Source organism: Athalia rosae, chromosome 1 (genome assembly GCF_917208135.1).
Source record: "Athalia rosae chromosome 1, iyAthRosa1.1, whole genome shotgun sequence".
NCBI lineage: Eukaryota > Metazoa > Arthropoda > Insecta > Hymenoptera > Athaliidae > Athalia > Athalia rosae.
The window spans coordinates 21,774,857-21,802,205 of NC_064026.1; the positions used below are offsets into that span (position 1 = coordinate 21,774,857).

At 40.0% G+C, this 27,349-nt stretch overlaps 4 protein-coding genes across 5 annotated transcripts in view; 2 read left to right on the forward strand and 2 right to left on the reverse strand.

Annotated features, from left to right (window-relative positions):
- Positions 1-208: 208 nt before the first annotated feature.
- Positions 209-641, forward strand: LOC105691364 (histone H3). Its single transcript, XM_012409771.2, has one exon. It carries the CDS (start codon positions 220-222, stop codon positions 628-630), a length of 411 nt encoding a protein of 136 aa, XP_012265194.1. The 5' UTR covers positions 209-219; the 3' UTR covers positions 631-641.
- Positions 642-1,007: 366 nt separating this feature from the next.
- LOC105691323 lies at positions 1,008-4,703 on the forward strand. Its single transcript, XM_012409724.3, has 5 exons — positions 1,008-1,263; positions 1,753-1,891; positions 2,094-3,032; positions 3,137-3,328; positions 3,469-4,703. Exons 1-5 carry the CDS (start codon positions 1,144-1,146, stop codon positions 3,552-3,554), a joined length of 1,476 nt encoding a protein of 491 aa, XP_012265147.2. The 5' UTR covers positions 1,008-1,143; the 3' UTR covers positions 3,555-4,703.
- On the reverse strand, positions 3,636-8,640 carry LOC105691356 (SCY1-like protein 2). Of its 2 annotated transcripts, none has more exons than XM_012409764.3 (7): positions 8,219-8,640; positions 7,438-8,108; positions 6,982-7,320; positions 6,614-6,916; positions 6,142-6,526; positions 5,691-6,057; positions 3,636-5,572 (listed from the first exon to the last, which is right to left on the reverse strand). In XM_012409764.3, exons 2-7 carry the CDS (start codon positions 8,098-8,100, stop codon positions 5,026-5,028), a joined length of 2,604 nt encoding a protein of 867 aa, XP_012265187.2. In that variant the 5' UTR covers positions 8,101-8,108; positions 8,219-8,640; the 3' UTR covers positions 3,636-5,025. The 2 variants fall into 2 exon arrangements, with proteins under 2 accessions (XP_012265187.2, XP_048513704.1); XM_048657747.1 differs by having other exon boundaries at positions 8,215-8,638.
- Positions 8,641-10,771: 2,131 nt separating this feature from the next.
- LOC105691407 overlaps positions 10,772-27,349 on the reverse strand; it is a 133,797-nt gene continuing 117,219 nt past the window's right edge. The window contains exons 5-13 of the mRNA XM_012409861.3: positions 18,947-19,204; positions 15,988-16,102; positions 15,191-15,321; positions 14,450-14,699; positions 14,315-14,382; positions 14,146-14,220; positions 13,651-13,893; positions 13,284-13,541; positions 10,772-13,197 (exon numbers count right to left, since the gene is read on the reverse strand). Of these exons, the coding sequence (XP_012265284.2) occupies positions 13,079-13,197; positions 13,284-13,541; positions 13,651-13,893; positions 14,146-14,220; positions 14,315-14,382; positions 14,450-14,699; positions 15,191-15,321; positions 15,988-16,102; positions 18,947-19,204 (1,517 nt within the window). The 3' untranslated portion in view covers positions 10,772-13,078. The remainder of the gene's footprint in view (positions 13,198-13,283; positions 13,542-13,650; positions 13,894-14,145; positions 14,221-14,314; positions 14,383-14,449; positions 14,700-15,190; positions 15,322-15,987; positions 16,103-18,946; positions 19,205-27,349) is intronic.

Sequence of the window (27,349 nt, forward strand, 5' to 3'; positions counted from 1 at the left end):
CGACGATGCAACTGATGCCTCTTCGGTCCGTCGCGCGGCCTTTATCCCTTCAAGGGCCGCATCCCCTCCATTTTCCAACGACCAATCGACGCGCAGCAGAGGGGCTGCCAAGGGCACAAAAAGGGACCCACGACGCACCGGGGCATCACTCTCACCCCAACCCTCGAGGCGAGCAGTTCAGAGTAACCCGATACTTCGCATTCTGTTCATTCTCGAACGATGGCTCGTACCAAGCAGACAGCCCGCAAGTCTACCGGTGGAAAGGCACCGAGGAAGCAGCTCGCCACCAAGGCCGCCAGGAAGAGTGCCCCGGCTACAGGGGGAGTCAAAAAACCTCACCGTTATCGCCCGGGTACCGTCGCACTCCGTGAAATTCGTCGCTACCAGAAGAGTACGGAACTTCTGATCCGAAAGCTGCCTTTCCAGCGGCTCGTCCGTGAAATCGCCCAGGACTTCAAGACCGACTTGCGTTTCCAGAGCTCGGCGGTCATGGCTCTTCAGGAAGCGAGCGAGGCGTATCTCGTCGGTCTCTTCGAGGACACGAATCTTTGTGCCATCCATGCGAAACGCGTCACCATTATGCCAAAGGACATTCAATTGGCTCGCCGTATTCGCGGAGAACGTGCCTGAGATTCCGTTGATATAAGATCACAATTGCTAGCGAGTAGCACAGAACCGGCCCTTTTTAGGGCCACCAATACTCTAACAAAGTTCGAATCTTTCAGATACGAATGTTGGAAATGAAATAAAATCCCTGCCCTAAGTGTCTGTCATTGTCTACATAGCAGTGATTTGATTATTGCAATTTGATTAAGGTATCTTCAGCTAACTGTTTTATCGCTATGATTTGAAAAAGACGTATATCCCGCTTCCAATCGCAGGTTGTTTGCTCTCCACAGCTGTACGATCGGGCAACTCGAACATGTTGTCACCGATTTCCCTGCGTTCTCTGCATCAGCTGAACTGACGCTATCAGCTATCTACGTGAAGATTAGATACAAACTCGCGCTTCACTTTGTCGAGCTCACCACATGGCGCTGATTATCCTCTATCACCTCAAGTTTTTAATTCTTGGAGTGTCATTTCATCCTAACAAACGCAGGTATCACTTTGGGGGGGAGGTGGTAAAATAGTGTCAAAAGAATGCCGCGTACTCGGCATTTACATTTGGATAATGTGATCACCTCAATGCCGGAATTAGGACCTACCGTTCCTGATGGCGGATATTCCTGGTTGATTTTCGTCGGAGTCATTGCAATTAAGGTAGGGAAACAATGCGTGTGCAGAAAAAATGGACAATGACCATAATTAGATCGGCAGGTCGTGACGGGAAATTCTACCTGGGGACCAGCAATAACGTAAATATGTTTAACGAAAAAAAAAACTGAATAGAATCCAAAAATTTGAATCGAATTTGGAATTTATAATACTTACCATTTTGGATTCATTGACACTTATTTCAACCAGAAGAATGTTAATTATTGATGCTTGTAACTCAATACGAAGTACAGTATAACAAAGAACACTTGAGCGTCATCAAAAGTCGAATTGGTAATCTTATACCGCAGAGTCTATAATCGGATAAATAATACGTTATGATAACGAACAGAAATCACATCACCATAGGTAGATTCAAATCATTTGACTTTTGTCATCACTTCACAACGTTTTACTAATATTTAATAAAGATTAAATGCGGATCGACCTCATCCGACTAGATTTCACCAATATCTACGGGATGATGATTTACAGATGACCGTACCTAGTGTTCTGGCGATCTACGGAGTCGTTCTGAGTTACGTACACATCGACGCTGAGCCTGACATACACCTTTGGCAAGGTAGCGTCACTCTTACACCGATATTACTCCTCGCCTTCTGGAATTTAACCGGTAATTGCGACCACCTTTCTTAAATTTGGGGTTTACCAAAAATAGCCTTGTTATCGGTTTCGGATTATGCATTATCTGTACAAAGGTGCACAGCTGTGTGTGCATATACTTGTTATTCCCATAGCAGGGAAAAGTGGAGCAATGCAGACCCATGAGACAAAACGTTTTTTTTTTTTTACTATGAATACATTTCTCTATTCAGATCCATGGAGTCGAACAATAGTGAACATGGACTCGGTACCACGAGCAGTGGGTCTAATCGGGGTGTTTTTACTTATCGTCGGAGTCCTTGCATCGGGGTATCTTACGACGGAAGGAATCGGATCTCTTATACTTCGTCTGAGTGCAGGCGGCGTGATGGGAATAGGTGCAAGTTTGGTAATTATGCAGAGTGAGAATCTTCTTCGACGACACTTTCGCACTCGACTAGCGTTAGTTCTGACCATGAAGCACATAGCGAATTCCCTCGGCATAACAATCGTACCCGCATATGCTTACATGTTATTGGAAAACGCTGGTCTTCGAACGGGGACCCTGCTTTTTGCCACCGTCCTTGTACCCGGCATTCTTGGAGCCTGTACTTTTGATGCTCCCGTTCTCAAGAGAACGATGCCCTACAGTTTACTTATTTCCGAAGAGGATAACGAACTGAATATTCGGGATATTTCCGACGTCACGACGACCTCTCCAAACCCTGAAGTAATTCAAAGACGCGCTTCTTACGAAGACGCGGAGATAACGCGAGAAGGTCCTCCCACACTTTTCAGCGAAGAAAATAATTCTTACGCTTATGATGAACCAGCGGATGATATCAACCTATTTGTGACGCCTATCGGACGGGTCGCAAGCTCTTGGACTGAGGAATTCCGAATGCTACTTTTAATCAAGTTCTGGAGTGTCGTTCCAGCTTGGTTTGGTACAAAAGCGTCCATGATCTCCTTTTTTGTACTCTCCCCATCATTGATACTCACTGAAGATAAACAAGGGGTCAATGCTCTCGGTCAATGTGTTACGTTGACCACGGTTATTGGCCTTGGAATGTTGTTGCCTGGAATCATGTCCTACTGGAGCCCGAGGACCGCACGATGCCGAAGCATTTATTTTGGCTGCATGTGCTGGCTTGGAGCAGCGGCTTTATTAGGTAAGTTATGAATGCATGTGCATGTTATACCAAGAATATTTTCGTACAAGGTTACTGAAATTCAATTCTGTTGTAAACAATTTCTCTTCTTTTTATTATAACAGGCCTGGCTTTCAGTACAGACTACGCTTGGTCCTTGATGTGGAGTTTTTTTGGAGGAGTTAGCATTATGGGATGCGCAGTTGGTCAAGAAAGTGTGCTCCGAGATTTGCTTGGGCCCACAGGTGCCAATAGGGCTCATACAGCGTTGAGCATGATCGTCGGATTTATTTTGTTACTGCTCATTTTTGTTAAAAGTAAGAAACGACGACATGTTTCATGCCTGTTAACAGAACGAAACGTAGCTTGAATATGTGTTCGTCTTCGGCGAGAGCAGTGTAAGAATGGAAAGTACTTCAGATTTTATTAAATCAGCGTGTGTGTTCTCTGGTTCCAGGTTTCCCCCTCTGTCTGCAAATTGTGGCAATAACACAACTAATGGGAGGTAGTTACTGGATCCTTAATCCAATCGTAGGTGCTTGAGACGATACGAGTTCCGATTGAATGGATATTTATGCGAATGTATTAGTCATTATCGTCTTCTGATATTTAAGAAAGAAGGAATGCAATGTATTATGTATATTTCTCAAATCGTTTACAATTGTATAGAAACCGACAATTTTTCTAAGAAAACCCCAGTAACAAGCATGACTATAATCGAGCTTAATAATGTCACCTCAAAATTACTGAAACGAGCCGTCTCAAAACTAATTATTCGAGTTCGTTTCAGCTGCATCCCTTTGTTTTTGCATCACCAAATGCGTTGATTGATGATTGGTACTAATTGTTATTGGTACTAATCTTCAGTCAACGCCAAATGTGATTCATGGGCGGTGATCGCGAACAACATGCGATTTAATGTAATTCGCAAAACGTGATAGTCTGATCTGTATCAATCTGTGAGCGCAAAGGAATGATTATATTGTCAACGGTTATTAACATTTGCGTACTGATCTATTAATTATGAATGACTGAAAGGATTGCCAAAGACATTTGGGAGCCATCTATTATTGAAACAGGGTACTCATGTCTATGTAGGTTTGCCATATACTCAATTTTTTTTTAGTTACGTTTCTAATAAGGTTGAAAAATAATTTATCTTAAAAGGTATGGATAACTTATTTAATCTAGGTTTGTTAAATATTTCCAATTTTCATGTTAAAAAAGCGATGTTATTGAAATATATCACCTGCTATAAATCACTTTATTACTACATGGCGCAGAAAAAATCTATTCCGCAAAATGAACTGATGATCATGGATATGCAACAGTAAAAATTGATGAATGGATATAATAGAAGCTAAACATAAATGGGTATAATAGATTCAGAAACAACGTTATTAAAATGTTTTGTTCATTAAATTCAGTTTTTCGCTAAGTTTTTGTAATGGCCTTTTCACCCCTGCTATAATTGGACATAATTGATTAGTTTATACAATGAATTCATGCTGTGTGTGCTTGATATGAAGATTTGTGAGGTTCGAGACACAATTACTTTCGAATCAACTAGCGATACAATAATCTTATAATAAGATAGACAAATTTACTGGAATAATTATTCTGGTGGATACGACTCAATCTTTTGTGTCGCATAAGATATTCATCAAATATGGAATAACAATCAGTACGATACATTATGATACGATTCTTTGACCCTTCCACTCCTCCAGGACGCGGACAATACGAGATCCATCCAAGCCGAAAGCATAAAGACTTTCACCTAATGCATCAGATTTTTTCAACTCTTTTCGCCGCATTTTCTGTTAAAAAGAAAACGCACGAAACATAGTCTTCAACATCAAAGTTAACATACCCCTATTACATTTGAAGTGTCTTATCAAGCTTTTTTGTGCCAGTCATGAATTTCATAGACTAGTTCCGCCCAAGCAATTTCCAGGTATCACTTTGTCCCAGTTATGCCAGATCTGAAATTTTATCTAACAGGTGGTTTATACTAGCTAAGTAGATCCATGATGTCTTGAGTGGTTAAATTTGGTGTAGCCTGTGACGGCGATACCAGGGGCTGCGACATGCCCTGTATCGTTCCCTCAGGTCTCCACTGTGGTTTTATCCCAGAGTTTCCAGATGCACTCCAATTCTGGCCAACATTTTGGGTAGCTCTAGTCTGATTCCAATTTGGAGTGGATTGCTGAGATCCCCAATTCATATTGGAGTTCAAGCCATTCGTTCCCCAACCTGATGCAGAATACTGATCAGATGGCGGTCCAGCTGTGATTGCTAAGCCACCCCACTGTGTTTGACTGTTAGTCATTCCAGTCCCCATTTGGTTCTGCATATTATTTAATGTGCGCGTATTCGACCAGGATGCACATTCTGAACTCATTGATTTGGGTAAAGGTTTGTTTAACTGGTTCAAATTATTTTGCAATAGCGTATCTGTCAGGTCTTTCGGCGTAGGCTTTACAGGCTGAGAAATTAGTTTGGGTGCCATGGGAGCCTGAGATTGAAGTCTATGGTGAGCCTCCTGTTGCTGTGCTAGTCTGAAATCATAATTTTATTAATTTTGAAATAGTTAGGAAAAACTTTAGTGCAAATACAACATTGCTCTAGAAGAGACACATTTTGTAACAGTTTGTGTAGCATTAATTGACAACTTACTTTTGTTTTTCTTGGAGTGTAAGGATCTTTGTGTCATTGTTTGTTCTAACTGCAGTGGGCGGTGCTGCCAGTTCGATTCCAGAGAAAGCGTTGTCAAGATCTATAGTGGTCGGCTTCCCAGTTTGGGCTAAAGCTTGGTCAAACTGTTGTGCTTCTCGTCTTACGGCATCGAGTTGGTGCAAAGCTTCGCGATGCTCTGAAGTAACTCGTGTTACCATATCCCCCACAAGCGAGGCGAGTGTTTCAAATTGTGATGGGCTAAGTCCTGGTTCAACGCAGAATGGTAGCAAAAAGGGCAGGACTTTCGTTGCTAGCATTTCTTTAGTCATGCCCAACTTACTATGCGTCAGTACCAGTTTATAAATACCTACAGAAAATACATTGCATAATCGGAAGAAGCTGATATTGCTGTGTTTCAGAATTTTCGTGAAACGATGCATAAGCTGCTCACCTATAATCGCCATGAGAACTGCAGGTTCACCAGAATGAGGAACTTCTTGAAGAAATGGCAGAATTTGATCTAGAATCAACCACTTGTCCAAGTGATCCAACATTTTAGCAAGGCATAAGAGACAATTTACTCTTATACCCAAACTACCAGTGCCACTTTTTTTTGCTAAACACAATCTCTTTACTCGTGGTAGAATGGCGTTTTTCATGGAAGGTCCATCTATCAAATTCGCTATAGAGGGAAGTGCTGCAAGACAAAGCTCTTGCGTCTGTTCCCAGTCGGAATCAAGCGCTCGAGTTAGAAGAGGCAAGATATCATTTCTGATTGCATCGGCAGGACAAAGTTTCAATAGTAAATCCACACGCTGTAGTAAAACCAAGCTGATCTAAAAAAACGATTACAAAACTTGTGGAAATTTCTAAATGGGCTACATAACTATCATGATTTATTTCAGTCCGAATTATTCACAAACTTGTGGAGGATCCTCCAGTGCCAAAACAGGTCTCAAATTGGGCAGAATATGCGTTCTGAATTCTTCTGGAGTTCCATTTTCAGAGACTTGTAATACACTTGGCAGAACAAAGGGTACCATTGGAGCATTAACAAATTCCTTGTAAAGAGCAGGTAATACTCGGTGCAAGGCTACCCTGTGTGGAAGTTGCTGTATAACTTTTGGTAATCCTTTGTAAAATTGTGATTTTTGTAGATTGTCCCATTGAAAGAGCTTGTCCAAGTAATTCAATGTTCTGACTCCAATATCAGTGAAGTAATCGATCTAATATTTAAAGAGGATTTGTTATGAAGCTGATTAGCTTAGTAACATTTACATGAAAAACTTACTTTGATGAACTGATGAGCATCTGGTCTTAATTCCGGGTTATTACTTAGCATAAGTTTTGTGATATCTCTCAGACCTTCAGGAATAGCACTCAGTTTCGATGGAGTGAGGCAATTTTTCAAGTCCCCCAAAAAACGTCTACATTTGGCTGGATCGCTGTGACATTCATTCAGTGGGCGATTTCCAGGTGAATTCAACATATACACTAGCATTCCCAATGAAAATATATCACTAGCCGGTCCACAGCTACCAGCAATCGCACATTCTGGAGCTAAGTAGTCTAATGATGGCTGGGCTACGCTTGGTATCGTTGGGTCATAATCAGTATATGTCCATGATGGCTGCAATGATTAGAAATGTAGTTCCTTGGATATTGTAATGGATTGCAAAATTCGTGATATGGGGCCAACAGTATCTAAAAAGTTTACAAATGTGTCTAGAAAACAGCCATAATTTACCAGTTTATCATTTGGGCTCTGATTTATTGCACAGAAGTCAAATCCAAATATTTTCCATGCTCCATTGCTATTAATAACGATAGACTCGGGGCAAATATTTCTGTGCAAGAGCTTGACGTCAGTGTGAAGAAAGGCTATGCCCTCACCAAGCTGCATCAACCCATACCGAATTTCAACATCGAGTAACTTATATTCTCTGAGAGATGGTGGAATTGGTTGAGAAACATTTTCTAGACGTCCTAGTGCATTAGCTAGACTTGCAAAGACAGGTTCGGTTGCAAAAGCTAAACTATCGCGTGATTCTTCTAGTGGATGCTGCACAATTAACACCTGGGGGTGGCGTAATTTCGTTATTTGAGTTACACCACGTCTCAAGGAATCCAGAACAGCCTCACGCTCTAATTTTCCTGACCATCGATCAAGCTGTCGCTTTTCAAATACAAATATAGCTGCATCTTGCTTTGTCGATTTTTTGTATCCGCTATAGACTTTCCAGAGCAGTCCTGGTCCAGCGCTTCCGACGTGGGCTGTAGCTTCAAATTCTCTTGTTACAGGATTACCCGGCAAGACACTAGATAGCTGCGAAAGACCATACGCTGTACTATTAACAGTATTGCTTATGGTATTGCTCACTGTGTTTCGAAGCTTATTCAAGACATCCATACTGGTAGCTGTAGGTAATTAATCAATATTTGTGAAATATGTAAGTAATCAGTTTGCTGGTAATACGATAAATTTTAAGAGTCAAAAATTAAACTTGAAACACTGATTACTTACGATTGATTGATATTGTCACTTCATTTGACACATCGTCAGTGACCGTATGACTAATGTTATAGATCACAAATGGTAAGAAAAATTAAAGAACTATTCAGGTGCAGTAACTCGGCAGAATGTGAAAAGTTTGTTGTTTGACCTATGTCGATCAAAAGATAATAAACTGGAACGAAAACGGTTCCTGCCAATCTTTTGGAAGTCTTCGCTGTAGTAAAGAATGACAACAGTATGAGTCAAATCAAAGGTGACATACTAGGTTATCCAATCACTTCCGAATGACTGTTCTACATCAATGGTAGTAGAAGACTAGAAGATAGGGAAATTGCACCCCGTGTATGTATGTTGGTAGATAGTTGCGTTCTCTTGGCACAAATCATTCACATAAAGTACTATACCAGACTTAATGGTGGCGCTACAACTAGTCTTATCTTCAACAGTATTCAAGGGTTTCCCCCTACTCTGGCTTCCCAGTCACAACGTTGAGGACTGAGGAGCTAGAAACACAAACGTTCTCGATTTTCAACCGCAAGAACCAAGCCGATTATGCTGCAATTGTTGGAGCACATAATGAATTTCCCTAATAGTCCTGGTGTTGAGCGTGGACGAATCTGGGCGACTGTTTCCGAATGTATTAGACTTCGCAAACACGAAGCAAGATATTCTTAGAAATATCTCAATTATTACAATCACCGCATTTCAAAGCGAAAATTAAGGAATGCTGAGTTCAAAATACCTAATGATACATGAGATTACCCCGTACAAGTCGAGTGTTGACTGATTTCTGCCAAGACAAAATTGAAAAGGCTCAAAGACTATGGCCTTTATATTTTTAAGATTTAATCTTCGACAACGTAAAAAATTAAATATACGAAAGTCGGAAAATCCTATCTAGATTAAGGAATTTTTATTCTTTAGTCGAACGAAATAATTTCCTTTGGCATATGTATCAAAGATCCCACCCTAAAAGCAGAAAATTCTGAGAAATGAATGAGTTTAGATTCTTATTGGCGTTCGCCCTTCAATCGCTGGACGTCTACCCTTGCATACATTGTAAATCCGAGATTCCTAATGGTTAAACAATTTGCGAATAGAATGAGCTTGTATCTTTATCTGCGTTTGACCAATCGCTGGACTCCAAATATTTCTGTAGTCGAATGAAATAAGTTCCTTCGACATATGTATCAAATATCCCTCTCCAAAGGCTGAAAATTCTAGGAATTGAATGAGTTTAGATTCTTATTGGCGTTCGCCGTCATCCTTGGACGTCTACCCTTGCATACATTGTAAATCCGAGATTCCTAATGGTTAAACAATTTGCGAATAGCATGAGCTTATACTTTTATGTGCGTTCGACCAATCACTGGAATCCAAATATTTCTGTAGTCGAATGAAATAAGTTCCCATGACATATGTATCAAATATCCCTCTCCAAAGGCTGAAAATTCTAGGAATTGAATGAGTTTAGATTCTTATTGGCGTTCGCCGTCCCTCGTTGGACGTCTACCCTTGCATACATTGTAAATCGGAGATTCCTAATGGCTAAACAATTTGCGAATAGAATGAGCTTATACTTTTATGTGCGTTCGACCAATCACTGGAATCCAAATATTTCTGGAGTCGAATGAAATAAGTTCCTTCGACATATGTATCAAATATCCCTCTCCAAAGGCTGAAAATTCTAGGAATTGAATGAGTTTAGATTCTTATTGGCGTTCGCCGTCCAATCGTTGGACGTCTACCCTTGCATACATTGTAAATCGGAGATCCCTAATGGCTAAACAATTTGCGAATAGAATGAGCTTAGATTTTTATGTGCGTTCGACTAATCACTGGAAACCAAATATTTCTGGAGTCGAATGAAATAAGTTCCTTCGACATATGTATCAAATATCCCTCTCCAAAGGCTGAAAATTCTAGGAATTGAATGAGTTTAGATTCTTATTGGCGTTCGCCGTCATCCTTGGACGTCTACCCTTGCATACATTGTAAATCCGAGATTCCTAATGGTTAAACAATTTGCGAATAGCATGAGCTTATACTTTTATGTGCGTTCGACCAATCACTGGAATCCAAATATTTCTGTAGTCGAATGAAATAAGTTCCCATGACATATGTATCAAATATCCCTCTCCAAAGGCTGAAAATTCTAGGAATTGAATGAGTTTAGATTCTTATTGGCGTTCGCCGTCATCCTTGGACGTCTACCCTTGCATACATTGTAAATCCGAGATTCCTAATGGTTAAACAATTTGCGAATAGCATGAGCTTACACTTTTATGTGCGTTCGACCAATCGCTGGACTCTGAATATTCCAGAGCCGAACGAAATAAGTTCCTTTGACATACCTATGTATCAAATATCCCTCCCTAAAGGCTGAAAATCCGGGGATTCGAATGAGTTTACATGTTATACAGGCGTACGTCCAATCGCGTAGCGTCCGGAATGATGAAATCGGGAGGAGACCAAGTCTACATGCGTCAAACAGTCCGAAAGAAGTTGATGTAGTCCATTTCAGTAATCTCACCTATTCACTCTGCAAAGACAAAAAGAAACTCAGTCTTTTTTTCAATATATATTTCGTATTCAAAATATAATAATAAACATTACACATGATGCTAGCTCATTTTGTGGCAGTCAGCGTTGACTGGCACTTACAGTGGTACCGTGTAATAAACTAGTTAATTAAACAGTTAACGCCTAGAAAGAGCAGATGAAAAATTTATCAAATATTTGTCACAAATTAATGTCGTTATTACAAAAGATATATAAATGCACAGATCAGGAAATGGAATCAACATTCAGTCGTCATAAATCAGAAATCGTGAGTCGCGGATATCAAACTCTATCTCGGAGAATAGTAGTTAGATTTTGTTACCCTGGCGGAATAAATAAACGTTCATTTAATAAATTGCGCAAACATAAAATGAAATCAGAACTTTAAGTTACGCAAAAATTCAAAACTAGATTAAACCTGCTTATAACTAGACGTTAGCTTCAGAGTTTCTTACATCTTAGGTATACGATATTATAATACATAGTCCTTTAGTTACATAATAATTTTCAAAGTAATAAGGTAGGCAAGCTGAAGCCCACACAATTTTCAAAAGCCCCAAAATGAATAATTATTCAATACTATACAGTGGCAAGAAAAACAACACTCAAACCATCTTATTTGCTAAAATTATGTAATCATCACAGTGATAAACGAAAATATATATATATAAATATATATATATATGAATGTATATATATACTTTTTGTTTAGTTTAATTTTTAATTATTAATTAGTTAATCACTTTTTCAGGAGCGTCTTCCAGTGGCACTTTATACACTTTTCAACACTTTGTTCCTTGCTGAATCCAATCTTCTATTTTTGTTGTTGTTTATTTGTTTTTTTCTTTCATACTATTTAATAATTAGAATTATACATTCCGTTTTTTATTTTATATGACACCTGCGTTTCGAAATTCTCAACTTGAATTTTTCAAATAATTTTCTCACAGAAACATTTAATCATAATATAGATATTCATTAAATTTGAGTGAAAATGATTCAAAGATATAAAAAGTTGTATTTACGAATAGAGCTATAGTTTTTCGTAATCGTAAGAACGACAACGGGTGTGAACTGAGAATATCGAAATACAGAGTAATACCAGAAAATGTACAATTCATGTTGAAAAAAAATAGTTTAGGGCTAATGTAACATCAACATTTTTGGCTGCGCTGCTTGGATTTATACAATACATCACAGAGGCATTGAATATAACGCGTTCCCAAAATTTCTCGGCGCTCGCACTTTGACGAACGTTGCCGCAGTAAACGGTGTATAGAACTAGAACTATGTATGTACATTATTGTTTCCGTTTTAAGGGGCGCTGTGTGATCAGTTATTGAAAAGAAAAACAACTGGGGAAACTACTCATTGCACGTAAGAATATCAAAAATACATACATATAACGAGTATTGTTAATCGAAAACAGTCTGTCGCAATGTATATTCAACATCTCCCTGATAAGAACCTAAAGCAGCGTATTTTATAAGTACAGTACACTTTTCAAAATTCGTAAACAGACATGGCGAACGTATAACATTGCTTCTAAGCCATTGAGCTTAGCAGGCAATTGTAGAAACTTAGTTCTCCAAGAATATCTTGAAGGAAACATTTTTTTCAAAGACCGTACGCACCAATTCTTGAATCTAGTAGCCAGATGCCATAGGCAGCATATACTTTTTTATTTTGAATAACAGTCTTTATACATTCTTTAAATTATTATTTCTAGCTAGAGAATAAAAATTGTTCTTTCGTTTTTCATACTTAGTTAGTAACTAAATTTATAGTTAAACCTTAAATCTTAGTTCAATTTTCACTCGCGATTAACCAGTTAAAATATTGATTACTTATACCCTGATCATATTTACAGCGGCTTGGTGATTAAATACACACCGATTTCTTTTTATCATTTTTTGTTTCTTTTTTATTTAATCCCGAGTCTTCAGGCTAGTAAAAATTGGTTGCTGTATTTATAGATAAGATTTACTTGTTATTTGAGACATTCAACCTTTATATACAAGCTGGTAAATTGTAGCAAGTGACAATCTATCTGCAGAACTCGCGGTATATCCGATTTTATACGAGAAATGTATCCACGATATCATCTCACTATAAATGCCTTGGATAATTTTGATTAGATTCACTTCAGATTTTTACCACACGACCAAATACATGCATTTTTTTCTGGTTTTCAAGAATATTTAACGTTATGATTAAACGTTTAATGCAGCTATCCACAAGGTCATTCATTACTTTTCAATAGTTGTGTTCAGATGTGAGAGTGATGAACAGTTAGGGTTGTCACAGCACATCACCTCGAAAGTAAAGTACAAAGTACAGCTGCTCCAGCCGACAAAACCAACGAGACTCTCGACAGAGATGATGAAGAGGCGGTGCTGGATGCCGCTTTAGTCAAATCTTCGCAGACACCTGAACAAAAATATGATAATAATCAGTATGATAATGTCTTCTGATTATTTATCATTTCTCTATGAACGAAGTATAGGGATATATACCTTGACTGGCCAAACGGTACGTCCATTGATCAGCTAGTTCTCTTTGACAAGTGAGAGAGCGTGACGAGAGCCGAAGCTCCTGTTCCCGATGATCTCCACTGCTACCTCCTCCACGTCCTGGTACTTTTGATAGCACATCGGTCATACGCATGGAAAAACAATACGCTCGGCCTAGACCAGCGGTTAGTTTACTGCTCCTTTGCGACGCAATTGTATACCATGTACCATTTTCTTCCCAGCTACCATGGCATGAATATGCTAAAAGGGCAAAGATTCATGTCGTAAAGAGTACAGAAGTGACAGATCTCGTACGTGATATATAAACTGATGAGACATATGGTTACGAAGTTTTTTAGCAGTAACTCACCATCTTCTTCTCTATCGCAGGAATTATCAATTGTCATTTCATTTTGGCCAGTCGAGCTGCAACCTATTTCAACAGCACCATTTCTACAATCATCGTCCTCTCCGTCGTCTTGCCAGGTTCGTTTTTCGGCTGTGCGTAGCGGTTTCATGGATCGTCTCTGTCGTCGTGGCATGTCAGATAACATGAAATCAACGATAGTGTATCTACCCGCGTGTGGACATTTTCTTTGATGAAGTGTTGAAGCTGCAACAATTAGATATGCATACATGAATAAACGTGTCAGGCGTTATCTGTCAATATTTATTGGTCTTATCGCCATGAATGTTGATGATCATAAGCGTGACTGATTCGCGAGAAACAAAGTCACGGCCCAGTGGATTCACTGTCATTAAATTCAACCGGTCTTGGGATAAATTTGCAAAAACTCTTCCTATCTGATTCATCTATAACAGCACCGTACGGAACTGGAGTCATAATAAATTGAAATATACTCACTTATTAAAGTTGTGTAAGGCATTCTCGACGGGTCTGAATATTCGCATGCTTCTCCTGGCATGATGGCCTTAGTGTCTGGAAAAGGGATGATTAGCGTGATGGAAAGTCAGAATGAGGTCAAGCCTCTGAATTATATGTGTATTATATTTCAAAATACCCCTGTGCTTACCAGATTGCTGAAGTTCGATAATATGACCGTCTCTTTTGTGGAAAATCATACAAACGTATCCGCTGTCGCTGTAACACGAAAATGAACGGTGGTTATATTGAATAAATTCAGGCTTCAATAAATTGCGATGCTCACCATCCACTGGTAACGTGAGCAACCAGCTTGACGGTATGTCCTAACATGTTGTCGTTTGGATATAGTTTCTCCAAATTATGACAGACAATTTTTTCTTCATGAAAACTGTCATCGGTGTTATCCTCCGCCGTAACTTTTAATGTGGCATTTCTTGTGGTAAAGTGGTAAGTTTTAGATCCATCTAACGAATGCCAGTCGTGATGTTGAGTCACCCACGATGGATATTTGCACCGATTATGTTCCTTGTCCGCTATAAATAAAAGGGTAATATGGGATGCATGTCTAAACAATTGATTATCCGGTGGAAAACTTGTCTTCTGTTGACAATTATTATTGTTCCAATCATGATAGAACTTCAGGTTCCTTCGAATACATACAAACTTTCATTGGTCACTTACTCTCACTTTACTGGGGCATTATACATATAGTGAGAGGGATGGTCTATTCATTAAGCTCGTATGAGTGCAATCTTTGATCCCAGCTTTTGTATTACGATGCAAGTAATTAAAGGCAATAAATAAAGTTTATCTCAGAGGATAATTGAATGATATTTTTGCAAGTGTTTTGTACGGTATTGTTTGTGCAATGAACTATTCAACAGTCATCTCCGAGATTGATTACAGTAATGGATGAGTTGTAATGAAAGGAGTTACACATGCGTGTAATCACTCTATTCAGTTATAACACAGGTTTATTTTTCTGATTCAATCTTCATTCGAATAATTATTAAATTTTACTCACCTTTAGTTAATTTTATTGTTCGCGACCCTTCAGGTACGGACGTTAATCCGTTACAAGTAGCATCTTCAGATTGAGCGAGTTCGTAAACTACGTGTCCCGAATGATGTGAGGTTTTCTCGTAAAGGAAACATCTGAAATATGTAATTCAAAGAAGATTGAGTACAATTCGATGCATCATCAAGCCAGGACTAGAAATGACCGTTTGCGAGCTTATTCGGATAACAAATTTTGCAATACAACCAAGTCATTGAACATGATTTGATTTTCATAGACATACACGTGTACCAATCAAAACCAAACACAATTCCTCCGTTAATATAATCATGCATAAATCATATACATGTATAGTGTTGAGAAAGCAGCGCAATGTATACATATAATAGTCTCGATAGTAGTATCTAAGTATACACTGATTGTGAGTATATCCTTTGCTGCATATATGCGAATTTAACACTTTTAATAAATCAACTTGATTAGAGTATACCCATCAATGTGATTAACTTGAAGTATATTTCGCCCCGGTATACACTTGAGCATTTTTCGCGTATAAGCATACCGTTTATACTGATTACTTTCTTTTAAAGTCGCCTTGAGTCATCGTATGATGTATATAATACTGGATCTTTTTCGTTATTCCGAGGACCCTGGAAACCCACGGTTAAATGTTCCTCGTCGAGTTTTGGTCTTCGGAATAACGAAAAAGATCCATAATAATTATTACTCATAGGGATAAAAAAGGAATTCTGTCGATGAAATGATAAAATTATTCAAACGTTATACAAAACCACATTAATCACCTGAAAGTATCCTCGTTAGATGCGGCGATGCTTCGCTTGACGTTTTTTACCGTCCCGACTAAATAATACTTATTTCTACCATCCTTCCAGGTTGCCATGCATTGTAATTCTTCAACTGAAACAGATATAAAAAAAAGTCATTAACTAAGTCACGATTTTTTTTATACACTTTCTGTCACATTAAATATGACATTATATACCTATACACCGATATGATGTTAGCCGTCGTAAGTTGCATACAGTCCATCTATACCGCATTGCAATAAAAATGTCGAAATAATAATAATATTATTATTATTAATATACGAGAGGTGCAACGGATATCTGTGCTAAAAATCCTGTCGGGAGAAAATCCTGTGTAGCGTCATAAAAGTCTAGTAATTCAATTACTTTTATAATCCGTTTAATGGTTTCGATCCATCTGTGCGTCTGTACGTACATCCATCCATCCGTCGATCTGTCTATCCGGATATCCCTGTCCGTCCGTCCATCTATTTTTTTGTCTATATATGTGTATCTATCGTTGGTTGCCGCTCAATGTTTCATCAAGCCACAATCCGCAACTTGAAATCCGCTATGTAGAAGCCCCAAGGCTACCGTCTAGATCGCTTTGAACCTGCCCACCCGCGGAGTACTTTTCCCTTCCGCTTAAGCATTGCGCATCGATACGATTCTAGGTTTTCGCCATACATCCCTAATCCATACGTATAAGTGTAGACACATTTGCTGAATCTCTCTAACAACTCTGCGTTTAACGTTTCGTTATTTCCACTAATTACATGAAAGTGCTTCGATGATACGCGTTTGTTTTCCGTTGGTAAATTTATGGAATGAATTTGATGGTACGCAACTGACATATATTTCTGACAAATTTCAAAGTGCCAGCCGAGATGAGCACTCGGTAATTTTCGATCGTAATCAAGGTTCATTTTTATCTCTTTGAGCCCTATAAAGTTTTAGTTCTGCAATAGAACATAACCGGTTATATGAGACTGCATGGTGGAGAGTTTATATATATATATATTTGGTGGATCGATGTGGTTGTACCGGAAGTAGACAGGTGGCCATTACAATTAATAATCTTTGGCGTCGCGCACACCGCACGTTTACAATGATGAATGGGGAGGTAGCGACACAGACACGCACAATTTATCGACTTATACTATAAAAATAATACTCGGTTTGCGGTTATTTGAAATAGGGAGGTAGACACATACTAGCTAGTACTAGGATATATGTAATAATCGAAAGAAATCACCAGCGTTGTTACATCCGGAAAAAATTTTAAGAAAGAGGAATAAACGTGAAACAAATTTTTTGAAACACATAAAAAAGATATTCGTTATAAGAGTCGCGGAAGGGTTTTCAAATTGATCCATATAGACGAATCATTGATCGAAAATATGCACCTTTGCCCGTAACAAACGCATATAAAAAAGCACGCTGCAGTAGTATACCTATGTTTATACAGTACATCGATGTTTACGAACTCCGTGCCTTGCATGAGATAACTTTTATATTCGTATAGTCCCGTACCGCACGAAAGTCGCAAAATTTTTTCGCTGCTCATTCCATCGCGATGCGAAGTTATGTTCTACAGTTATATGTGTGTCGGTATATGTCCCATAGTTCTGATACGAGTGACGAAAAATGCTATTATTTATGATGTCCGTATCGTATTTCCGATTAGCTGCGCATACGGCATATAAAAAAAGATGGACTTCCATCGTCAAAATCCGGTGAAGTTTTCATTTCATTTTTAAAAAGACTACGTTCGTTGCCAGCTGCAAAGAATTGCGATGTGAGGAAAAATAACGTCGAGAAATATTACACGTACATAATTTTTATATTCTATATCAAAGTTGTTATTTGAATGTACCTACTTCGCGGAAGAGAGCATTATCGATCGTTAAATATCCATTATGTTATATTACATCGCATTGTGAATAAAAGAAGAAAAACGAAAAACGAAAAGAAAATCAATACGTGACCGCGATAATTTCTCTTCTATTCCTCGTCTTACCGCGTATAAGTTTGATAAATGTCAAACAAATGATTAAAATATGATACACGCATTATACACTTCTACTGGCGGCCGTGATAATCGTGGGTTCGGGCCCGAGTATATTATAAGCGTACGCCGTTGTGTAACGTAAAATTTTAGAGACGTTTGATTTGGTTCGTAAAAAACAGCAGCAGTTTTTTGTTGATCGTTAACGTTGCGCAGGTTGGCTACATCTCGGACGTGTGGGTATCCGTCGTACATCATCGCCAAGATGTATAAAATCGTGCATGCAGCGTGATATCGCATGGGATTTTACACAGCCGTGGCCACATAGCATATACGATCCGTGTTAGTCAAAGCACACCGAAAAGTACCTGAAACGTAATTCCCTCGGAAAACTACCTACCCGTATCAAGTAGAAGTTGAGTTTTATTAAACGCGCGGCAAATGCGCCAGGCTTCCGACAAACAGGATGTTATCCGTAGTCTATACTATAAGGTGCGCAGTATATATGTATGTATATAATACGTTTATAAAGTATACGATGAGGCGAGACGAGCACCTTTCCCGTGTTTTCTGAGGTTCTTAAAGTCCGTCACAATAGAATTGTGTTTGCGCAAAACTTGATTTTAAGACCGTTTCATTTTTATCGACTACTTTAGAACTTTTATCTCGGCGTCAAGAGGGCATAAGAAAGTGTACTTCACGAGGCGGTTAGGTGGGGAACGAGGGATAATAAAAATAAATAAATATAAAAAAAAATGGAACGGCGGTTTTTGCTCAACCGTCGTTAAATACGTTAAAGTGCCTCGCAAAGTGAGACCTCGCACCTAGACCACCCTCCCCCCCCCCCGCCCCACAACCATTTTGTGCCGCACAACATATGTAAAAAAGTGCGTTGATATAAAATCCATTCGACACGTTATTTCATGTATAGGTATGAAATGTACTCACTGTTACTTTCCGTCCCCGAAATGTCCGGGCATGCCTGATACTTGAGAAGAAGTTTGCTCTCGTCGGTGCAACTTTCCGCGTGGCTAGGAGGAGTCGTACATTCCTCATATCCTCGACTGTAGCTGAAGGTGAAAGGTGGTCCCGTAAATGGACAAGCAATTGGTTTCGCGTCTAATCGAAACATGGAAATTAAACTCTCGTCCGACGAAATCGAGTTACACATTTCATCGAGAGATGACAGCTGATCGCACCAAGATTCTGTAACAAGATGGGTACACGTTTCAAATTAAGTACACAGGTATAGAGTATAATGCTTCATGGAAATGTGTGACAATATTATCTATGGGTTGGTATATTAAGTTATGTATATTAACCGATCCTAGACGGAGGGATTTTATATAATATTATGTATATAGGTATGTAGTGTAGTGTATTTGTGTCGTTGCTGCAGGTTTTTAATGTGTAATACGTTCTCGGATTATAATACAGGTCGTTACGATGGGGCAGACTTATGACTTGCAAGGGTCGGTACCTACCACCTACATACATTTACTGTGTGTAATTGCATACTGAGAAAAACGAGGGTTGAAAATGCGACGATGATCGCAATAGAAATTCTCCAACAAATTGTGGTGTACTTTGCAGGATTTTTAGAGATTACCATCATTCTATTCCGGCACTGATTTCAAACTTCCGAATTCAGAACGATTGAACGATGATATCATAGCTTATGAAATTTATCTTTTTCGATAATTTTCGATTTTATTTTTCATCAACTGACCGCGTTGTAAATTACGAGCAATGTAGCGGTATAGCAGCACTGATTTGCGATCGCTAATGGGTTCGGCGAGAGTGACTGTAACACTTGGAAGGTCGACGAAATGTGACGTTGGTATCGAACGCACGTGCTTTCAGGTATTATATCTTGTTTACCGCTAACGCCGACAATGAGAGGTTTCCGTGCTAGGAGTCCTTTCGCCCTTTGATAATTTATGCGTTTTGGGATAATCTCTCTATGAGAGATAGGAGAGATGGCTGCTTCGATGGCGATAGAAGGACCGGTGTCCCTCATCCCCTTTCATCCCGTCTCATCGGATCCCAACCTATACCACCCCGTTTTCATCCCTGCTCAGTTCGTATATGTGTACGCTGTGAATAAGAGCTAGGCGTTCTGAGAGCTGTGCTGCCGGGGTGTAGATGAGGCTGTGCGGGAAGGGCTAAGGACTGGAGAGAACAAGGAGGGGATGGTAGATCGTTATAAGAGCAGCACGCCCCAACTGGGTTACGGGCGAAGCTTAGCGCTAATAAGAAATTAGTAAAACAAAGACACGACCCTAACAACCGCCATTTTGTACCCTTTATCTTGGTGTGCCAACCCTAGCGTTATTCATTCTTTTCAGAGACGAATAACTCAGCCAGTGTCTCGCGACGTCTGCGTAATACCTTCTCTGACACGAGCGAAACTTATCCTAAAAAAAACTCACTGTTCGAACCGAAAATATGTTTTCACTTTCGCAGATATATTTGATGTATTTTGAGACAGCCCTATTCTAATCTGGTTTAAATTTTCAACGATTCTACATACCCACGCTGTTTGCAACGGATGCAATCTTTTCTAATTTTACCGCACGTCATTCCGACAAACGGAAATGCGCGAGTCAAACCAATCGGAAAATATTCGAATTGGTTTGAAATGAGAGAAAAATATGGCGAATCGTTTGATCCGAAGGAATTGCCGGGAAATAATTTCAAGATATTTTTTTTATATTCTTCTGACGCATTTCATTGCTCATATAAAGCACACGGCTCTATTAATAACTCATCAAACCGCAAAGGAAGAATCTGCACAAACAATGTTTCTGTTTGAAGCTGTGGCTATGATTACTTGGCGGGTGGTTAGCTCTATATAGCGGCAGAGTGTAAGGAATAGAAAGAGACGTTATGCCTGGGTGCCTTTGAGATGTAAATGCTAATTGAAACTCAAGAGCTGGCGACCTATAACGCCTGCCAACTCGACTGTTCAACTTGCAGCAGCAGTCAACCAACCATGCCAGTATCCCAGTTTTTAGTAAGAAATCGTTCTCGTTCTCCTCTTGCATAATGCTGAGCTACTTCGTTTTTATACTTCCTTTTTTTTTCTTCTCGTCGTTCCGCTTTATTCGTCCTCCAACATGATTAATTCATCAAGATTTTCATGTCCCATACCACGACGTAAAAATAACGTAGGTACGGTAGTGCGTGTACACATAAGTATATCAGATGTTTCAGTTTAGAGTTCCACTTCCGATGTGGCATATATGCGAAAAACGCCGATGGCTGGATTCAATGAAGCGAGAAAAGCGGTTGCAATTAGAACGAGAATCGAGGAGGAATAGAGGGAGGGAAAAGGATGACCGATCGTGGGGATCCGCTGATGCACCGGCGCATCGTTATACCTACTACGTCCGGTGAATACCAAATCGGTAGAGTAAGCTGCAGACCCGGTGCCTAACACATGCAGGTATGTAGGTACATATACATATACCGATATACATATGTATATGTATACTACTTAGCGCACCCATACAGAAGTGTGGGTATTAACACGCACATAACTCGAAATATGCGACGCGTGCAGGTAAGATGAAAAAATATTAATCTCCGGCACGATAGAATTTAGCTGCAGATCAGGTGATCAGGTAGATGCACGCAGCGTGTAGCGGGGAACGAGATTTTTTTCCGAGGTGAAAGAAAACGCGGAAGTTATAAGTATATATACGCGGTTACCGATATACATATTATACATATATATATATTTAGGGGGATTCCAGGTTGGTCGGTGCACCAATTCAGAGGCACCCCGGGAGGCAAGAAATTATTCCCGAGTGCATAAATTATCAAAAGATCCCCGCGCCTAGCATAAATCCCAGGGCCGCAGACCGCGAGCAGACGCTGTCTTTGTCGGACCAATTGGCGACGCGTAAATAAATTTAGGAGCCCCAGGGGTCTCGACTAATCATTCGGGATTAGGACCCGCTAATGAGAAGACAAAGGCTTTTCCATACGGAAATTCGATACGGGTTTCACCTTACGTATATCGATATATCGCGCGTAATACCTATGCCGACCTATGCGTACTTACGCTCGGTCAAATTGCGTTTCGGGAAGACATTGACTCGGCAAATTTGGAAATAAATTATACGAATTAAAACTGAGCTTGCAGTCTCTCGGATAAAAGCAATGTATCAATTACCATGTCTAAATGCGCACGCGGAACACACGCGCTGAAGGTAGTTATAAAGCACAATAGAATTTCACCGTCGAGCGAACGTGAGATTCTCGTCTCGCATACCGTAGGTAGGTACTCCTCGTAGATAACGCTCAGGTATCATACGGCTATATGTATATGCATATATGTACGTACATAGGTATTATATTCTACATACTGCAGTTATTCGCTCGCGGCGATTTGACGGATAGCGAATTGTTTGTTAAACATTTGTCGTCGCCAAAACCGACGGTGGCGCGTCACGACGCCCCGGGTGTCAAGGGTTGGATTACATTCCCTGCGGAATTCTTTCTGTTTTCGTATCGTAATACACACCTGAACTACCCTCGTATGTACGTACATACCTGCACATATACCTACATAGTATATAAACATACCAATGAAAAAAAGCTCCCCTAGACTTTGTCTCGGGTATAGCAAGAGTCCACGGCGCTGCAAGAATTTCATGTACTGAATATCGGCAGATATACATGGTCTATGTATTTCTATAGACCATGTATCTATGTACGTTCATGAAAAGTCAACTATACGCGATGCGCCTATACGCGAATATACTACATGGATCACACTATACATTTCAAGCTTTTGCAGCACATTTCAAGAATACAGGAGAGCAGCTTCGCTAGTTTCAATTCTCCAAACAACTGTGCATGCTCGGTGTTCGAGAAAGGCGCAGTTTTTCCGGACGTCGCAGTCGGTAGTTCGCGAACTGATTTCACGTAGAGAACTTCGTTTTATTCCCCTTACCTCTAAACCCTCGGAAGCTCGACGCACAAGCCGATCACCTATACTTATATGTATGAATAAAAGAGAAGTACGTCCACCCCACACATCGCTGCATAACGGACTTTTCATCTTGAGACTCGGCAAGGATCGAAACACATCGCACGAATGATGCAATCAGAATATTCATTGTTATTTCACTATAACATACTCTGGCATCGTGGTCTGGAAACAAGATCGTCGACTACTTGCTAACTCATAACTATTCGATCGAATCATCTTACTTTTTTTGCGAATGATCCTTTCTTGAATCATTTCATGTCAACGCAGACGCTTTCCCAGCTCATCTGTGTACATCGTTAAGTTCAGGGAAATCTCAACAGTTTCTTTCAATTGTGGACATTTGATTTTTACGAAAAAACAAATCCTGCCCACATGCGATAATAGCGAATAAGATTCAAGTAGATTCGTAAGCAAGGATGGAAATCTGCAGGACTGAATTTTTTTTCGTTCGAGTTCCTATTTTCTCTGAAACTCGCGGTCGAGGGCCGGCGATCCGAAGCGGGCGAAGAGAGCCAATTTGTCTATACGTCGTAGCGAAGACGAATATATGGGGCTATAAATTCACGGTTCCATAGACCGTCATTGATCGAGACCCCGCGGCAGATACCGATACTCACGCAATCCGAAGAACTCGCGCGGCAATAAAAAGCGACAGGAATCAATTACAGGAGGACCGGAGGACGAGGAGAAGAAGAGAGAAGGAGATATACGGGGTGGTTGAAAGGGAGGCGATACGACGTCGGTTACGTAGGCTTGATCAGCAAGACGCTCGTCACATTTACCATCAGCCTGCTTCCCCCAACCCAACCCTATATCTCCGGAGGTTCACCCCTGCAGTGCCAAAGTCTTTGTCCCATTCGCTAACTCCATATTTTCACTCTCGCTCTCACTTTTACTCGCGCGATCTATACAAGTACAGCCTCATGGTATGTAGCGTATAAAATACATACGTATAGTACATAGAATACATAGGTATATAGCGTGGAAAAGAGTAGCCGAGCCTTTTAGTCTTGGCTTTAACCCACCCCTAACCCCTGGCGCTAGGCGTTCGGCAATAAAGGGTAGATACGCTCAAAGACTATAATCTCACCGGGCTATTCCCGAAAGTTGATCACAGTTTCGGTGCAAGGGTCGCCGGATAGGCGTATATTTTTCTTCCCATTTTTTTTTTTTTTTTTTTTTTTTCTTCTCCTCTCATTCTGTTTGTATGTAACAAAAATTTCTGCACTCCGCACCTATACGGTATACGCTCTCTGTATCTGCGGCACGTTCGATTCATCGGTTGCACATTCACGTCGTGCTCAGCGGTATAACGGTTAATCGAAAACCGATATCGGGTTTTGTACGTACACCGATATACTTGAACAGGTGGATATAATGCCTACGTATACGTAGATGCAAACAAGTTTATGAAACTGATGGATATTTCGAGTGGGTTGATCGTATGATAAGGTATAGCCAGAGAATCGTGTCTTTGATATTTTCGTGATTCGATCAAATCTTGATTACTGTCGAGAACAAAATTCAAAACGTTATTACCCACACGTTTGTGCGGGGCCTTTTCCACGTTCCAGTGTACCACCTACGCCGTACTTGCGTACAGAGGGTACGGGGTGAAAAATTCGCGCGTTAATTCTCCTTACATATGTGTATACAGATAGAACGCGTACGTGTACGGGAATATGACGTAGTCCTCGGGAATGAGTTATCGTATTTGCCCTTGGTCGAATAAAAATTACTACATGAATCATCGTAGTCAAAGCGTACATAGCGACAAATACACGTATTAGGTACACGTTGCGTGTATGTAATACGTGTATGTGATTCACGCGCGACATGGGCGTGACTCGACACCGGTTCACGTTCGACTAACCAAACCTCTGAAACTCACCTATATAACCCATACCTAACGAATTTATGAGCGGAAATTGTGTATCGCACGTAGGCAAATGCTCGATAGAGCCGCGGCCACTGGGGGGTATGGCGGAAGGGGAGGTTGGGACTCTCTAAAACCTATTATAAATTAATTTGACCGAGTTTCCAGCGAGGCGGCTGAGGCACCCCCAAGAGTGGAACGTACACGAGAGCGGACACACGTAGCTTTTTCTCGTACGCGTCACACCAACGACAGCGACTCTCCCCCTAATCCCCCTCTTTCCATCGCGATACTATACTACTGGGATCATGCATTACTTATTAGCTCCCTGATTTCAAGGTAACCTAATTAATTGACAACGGACGGTACTTTGGAGTCATCATTTTTATGAATTATTTCATCGCGATAAAGTAACGAGGGTGCTCATCGCGTGTATAACGATGTGGAAGTGAAAAATTTTCCTTCATGAGTGAAAGTCATACCCATATGAACGGGAAATTTTTTTTTACAAATGTTCTTGCTCAACCGAACAATCATCTTTACCGCCAATCTAAGTATATTTCGAATTTTAACATGGTGGTCTTGAATTACAACTTAAAAAAAAAATACTGATTTCAGTTTTTTTTTACCCGATCTGTAGTGATATTTGAAAACTGCCGAGGAATTCGGATGTTTTTTTTTTTTTTTCTACCATTGGAAACCATACAAGGTTCGATCCGGTCAAACTTCGAATGAAAGAAAATGGAGGTGGAGAATTCAGCGTCAAGTCATGCAAAATAAGGACCATCTCAGGATATGATCGTCATGAGACGTAGTGGTTCGTTTGTCAATTCCCACCGAAAATTGGGCGTATTAATTAGGAGAAGGGCCATCCGTGCTCTAAAAAATGCACTCTTCTCGCATCCCTTCTTCCCCGTATAGCTGCAACGGCGTGACGTTACACTTTGTACCTACTTAGCAGAGCCGAGTTAAGAGCTTTTCGAACGCTGAGAAACTTGTGGGTATATATATATACATATATATATACATGTATTTATATATACCTTATACATATGTACTTATCTCGTTCATGTCCCGATGAGAGCTGAAGTAATTTTTCGAAATTTCACCACGCCGCGAGAAACCCGATACTATACAGAGGGAGAGAAATAGTCTCGCAGCGGAGTTGTTTCATGAGTAGCGGCCCCGTAACTTGATCCTTTCATTTTTCAAATTACCTCACATTCAAAATATACCGAGTATATACCTACGCTCTCGACTCTGATCTCAACATTTAATTCCAATTGTGCAGTCATCTCGTTGGGTAGGAAGGAGAATCGAGAATTAGGAGGAGCGAGGAGCGAGGAGCGAGGGAAACCTACACCCGTGTTTTGTACAAAGTGAAACACATAGCACCGGACGTTCATGATTACGGTGTAATAACACTTTAATTAATATACCTAGTTCCATTCTTGAAAGGAATATACTCAGGGTACCCCTTACAGCATTGTGAGTACAAGTACGATAACAATTTCCGAAATTTAACTCGACCCGCTGTGGCTTGCGTGGAAATTGTCGTTCCGATTCTCACCGCATTTCATGCATTGCTATAAGGCACGGAATCAATGATATCGTCGACGTCTCATTGAATCTGTCACATACGACGGAGTTTGTACGACGCACACGGGGCGGCAGTATTGAGATTGCAGTGAATGGGGTTGTTCGATAACCGGATGAGTATAATCGGGCAATGATAATAATCTAGCCAATAACACGTAGGTATGTGTTACGACTAATAAACGTAAATTGATGCGAAAATGTCATTCATTGATTAGATAGCGTAGGTATGTACAAATTATCGGTTGATATATTCACAAATTAGTATTGATGTACCTGCGCCCAAGTTATCACAGGTAGTCTATATGTGCCGGTGGAAGCTGTCGCAGCATATTACTTCTTGTTATACGAATCGAACGTGTACGGCTCACAGCTGAATGCGAATCCACCATTGATTTCGATGTTGTTCAACGAATACAAATCGTTTTTCGGATGACAATTAGTTCACATTACGCCTGTTCTAATTTCTCGTTTATCGACATCAATTGAATCTCATTCGTTCGTTATTCTCACGTGTCCGGGCCTACAAATAACTAATAAGATCCCATCAATTGTTCATCGATCGACTTACAATGTTGAATTTAATACGGGGAAGTTAGTCATCTAGATATTTTCAATATTTGATTGTGAAACTGCGATATCGAGGTACATTTTACATCACATTTAGCAATAGGTATAGAACGTAATGACGACTAACAAGTTCGGCAAACGTACAAAAGAAAAAAAGGGAAAATTTCGTAATTTCCAATACTTACGAATAACGCAATTTTGAAAGAAACTTTCTTCGAAAGGGTCAGTGACTAGTGCGAGCAACGAATGAGTGACCGCTGTTCAGCTCCCTCGACGAAAGATTGAAAGGGGAGATAAGAGTGAAACG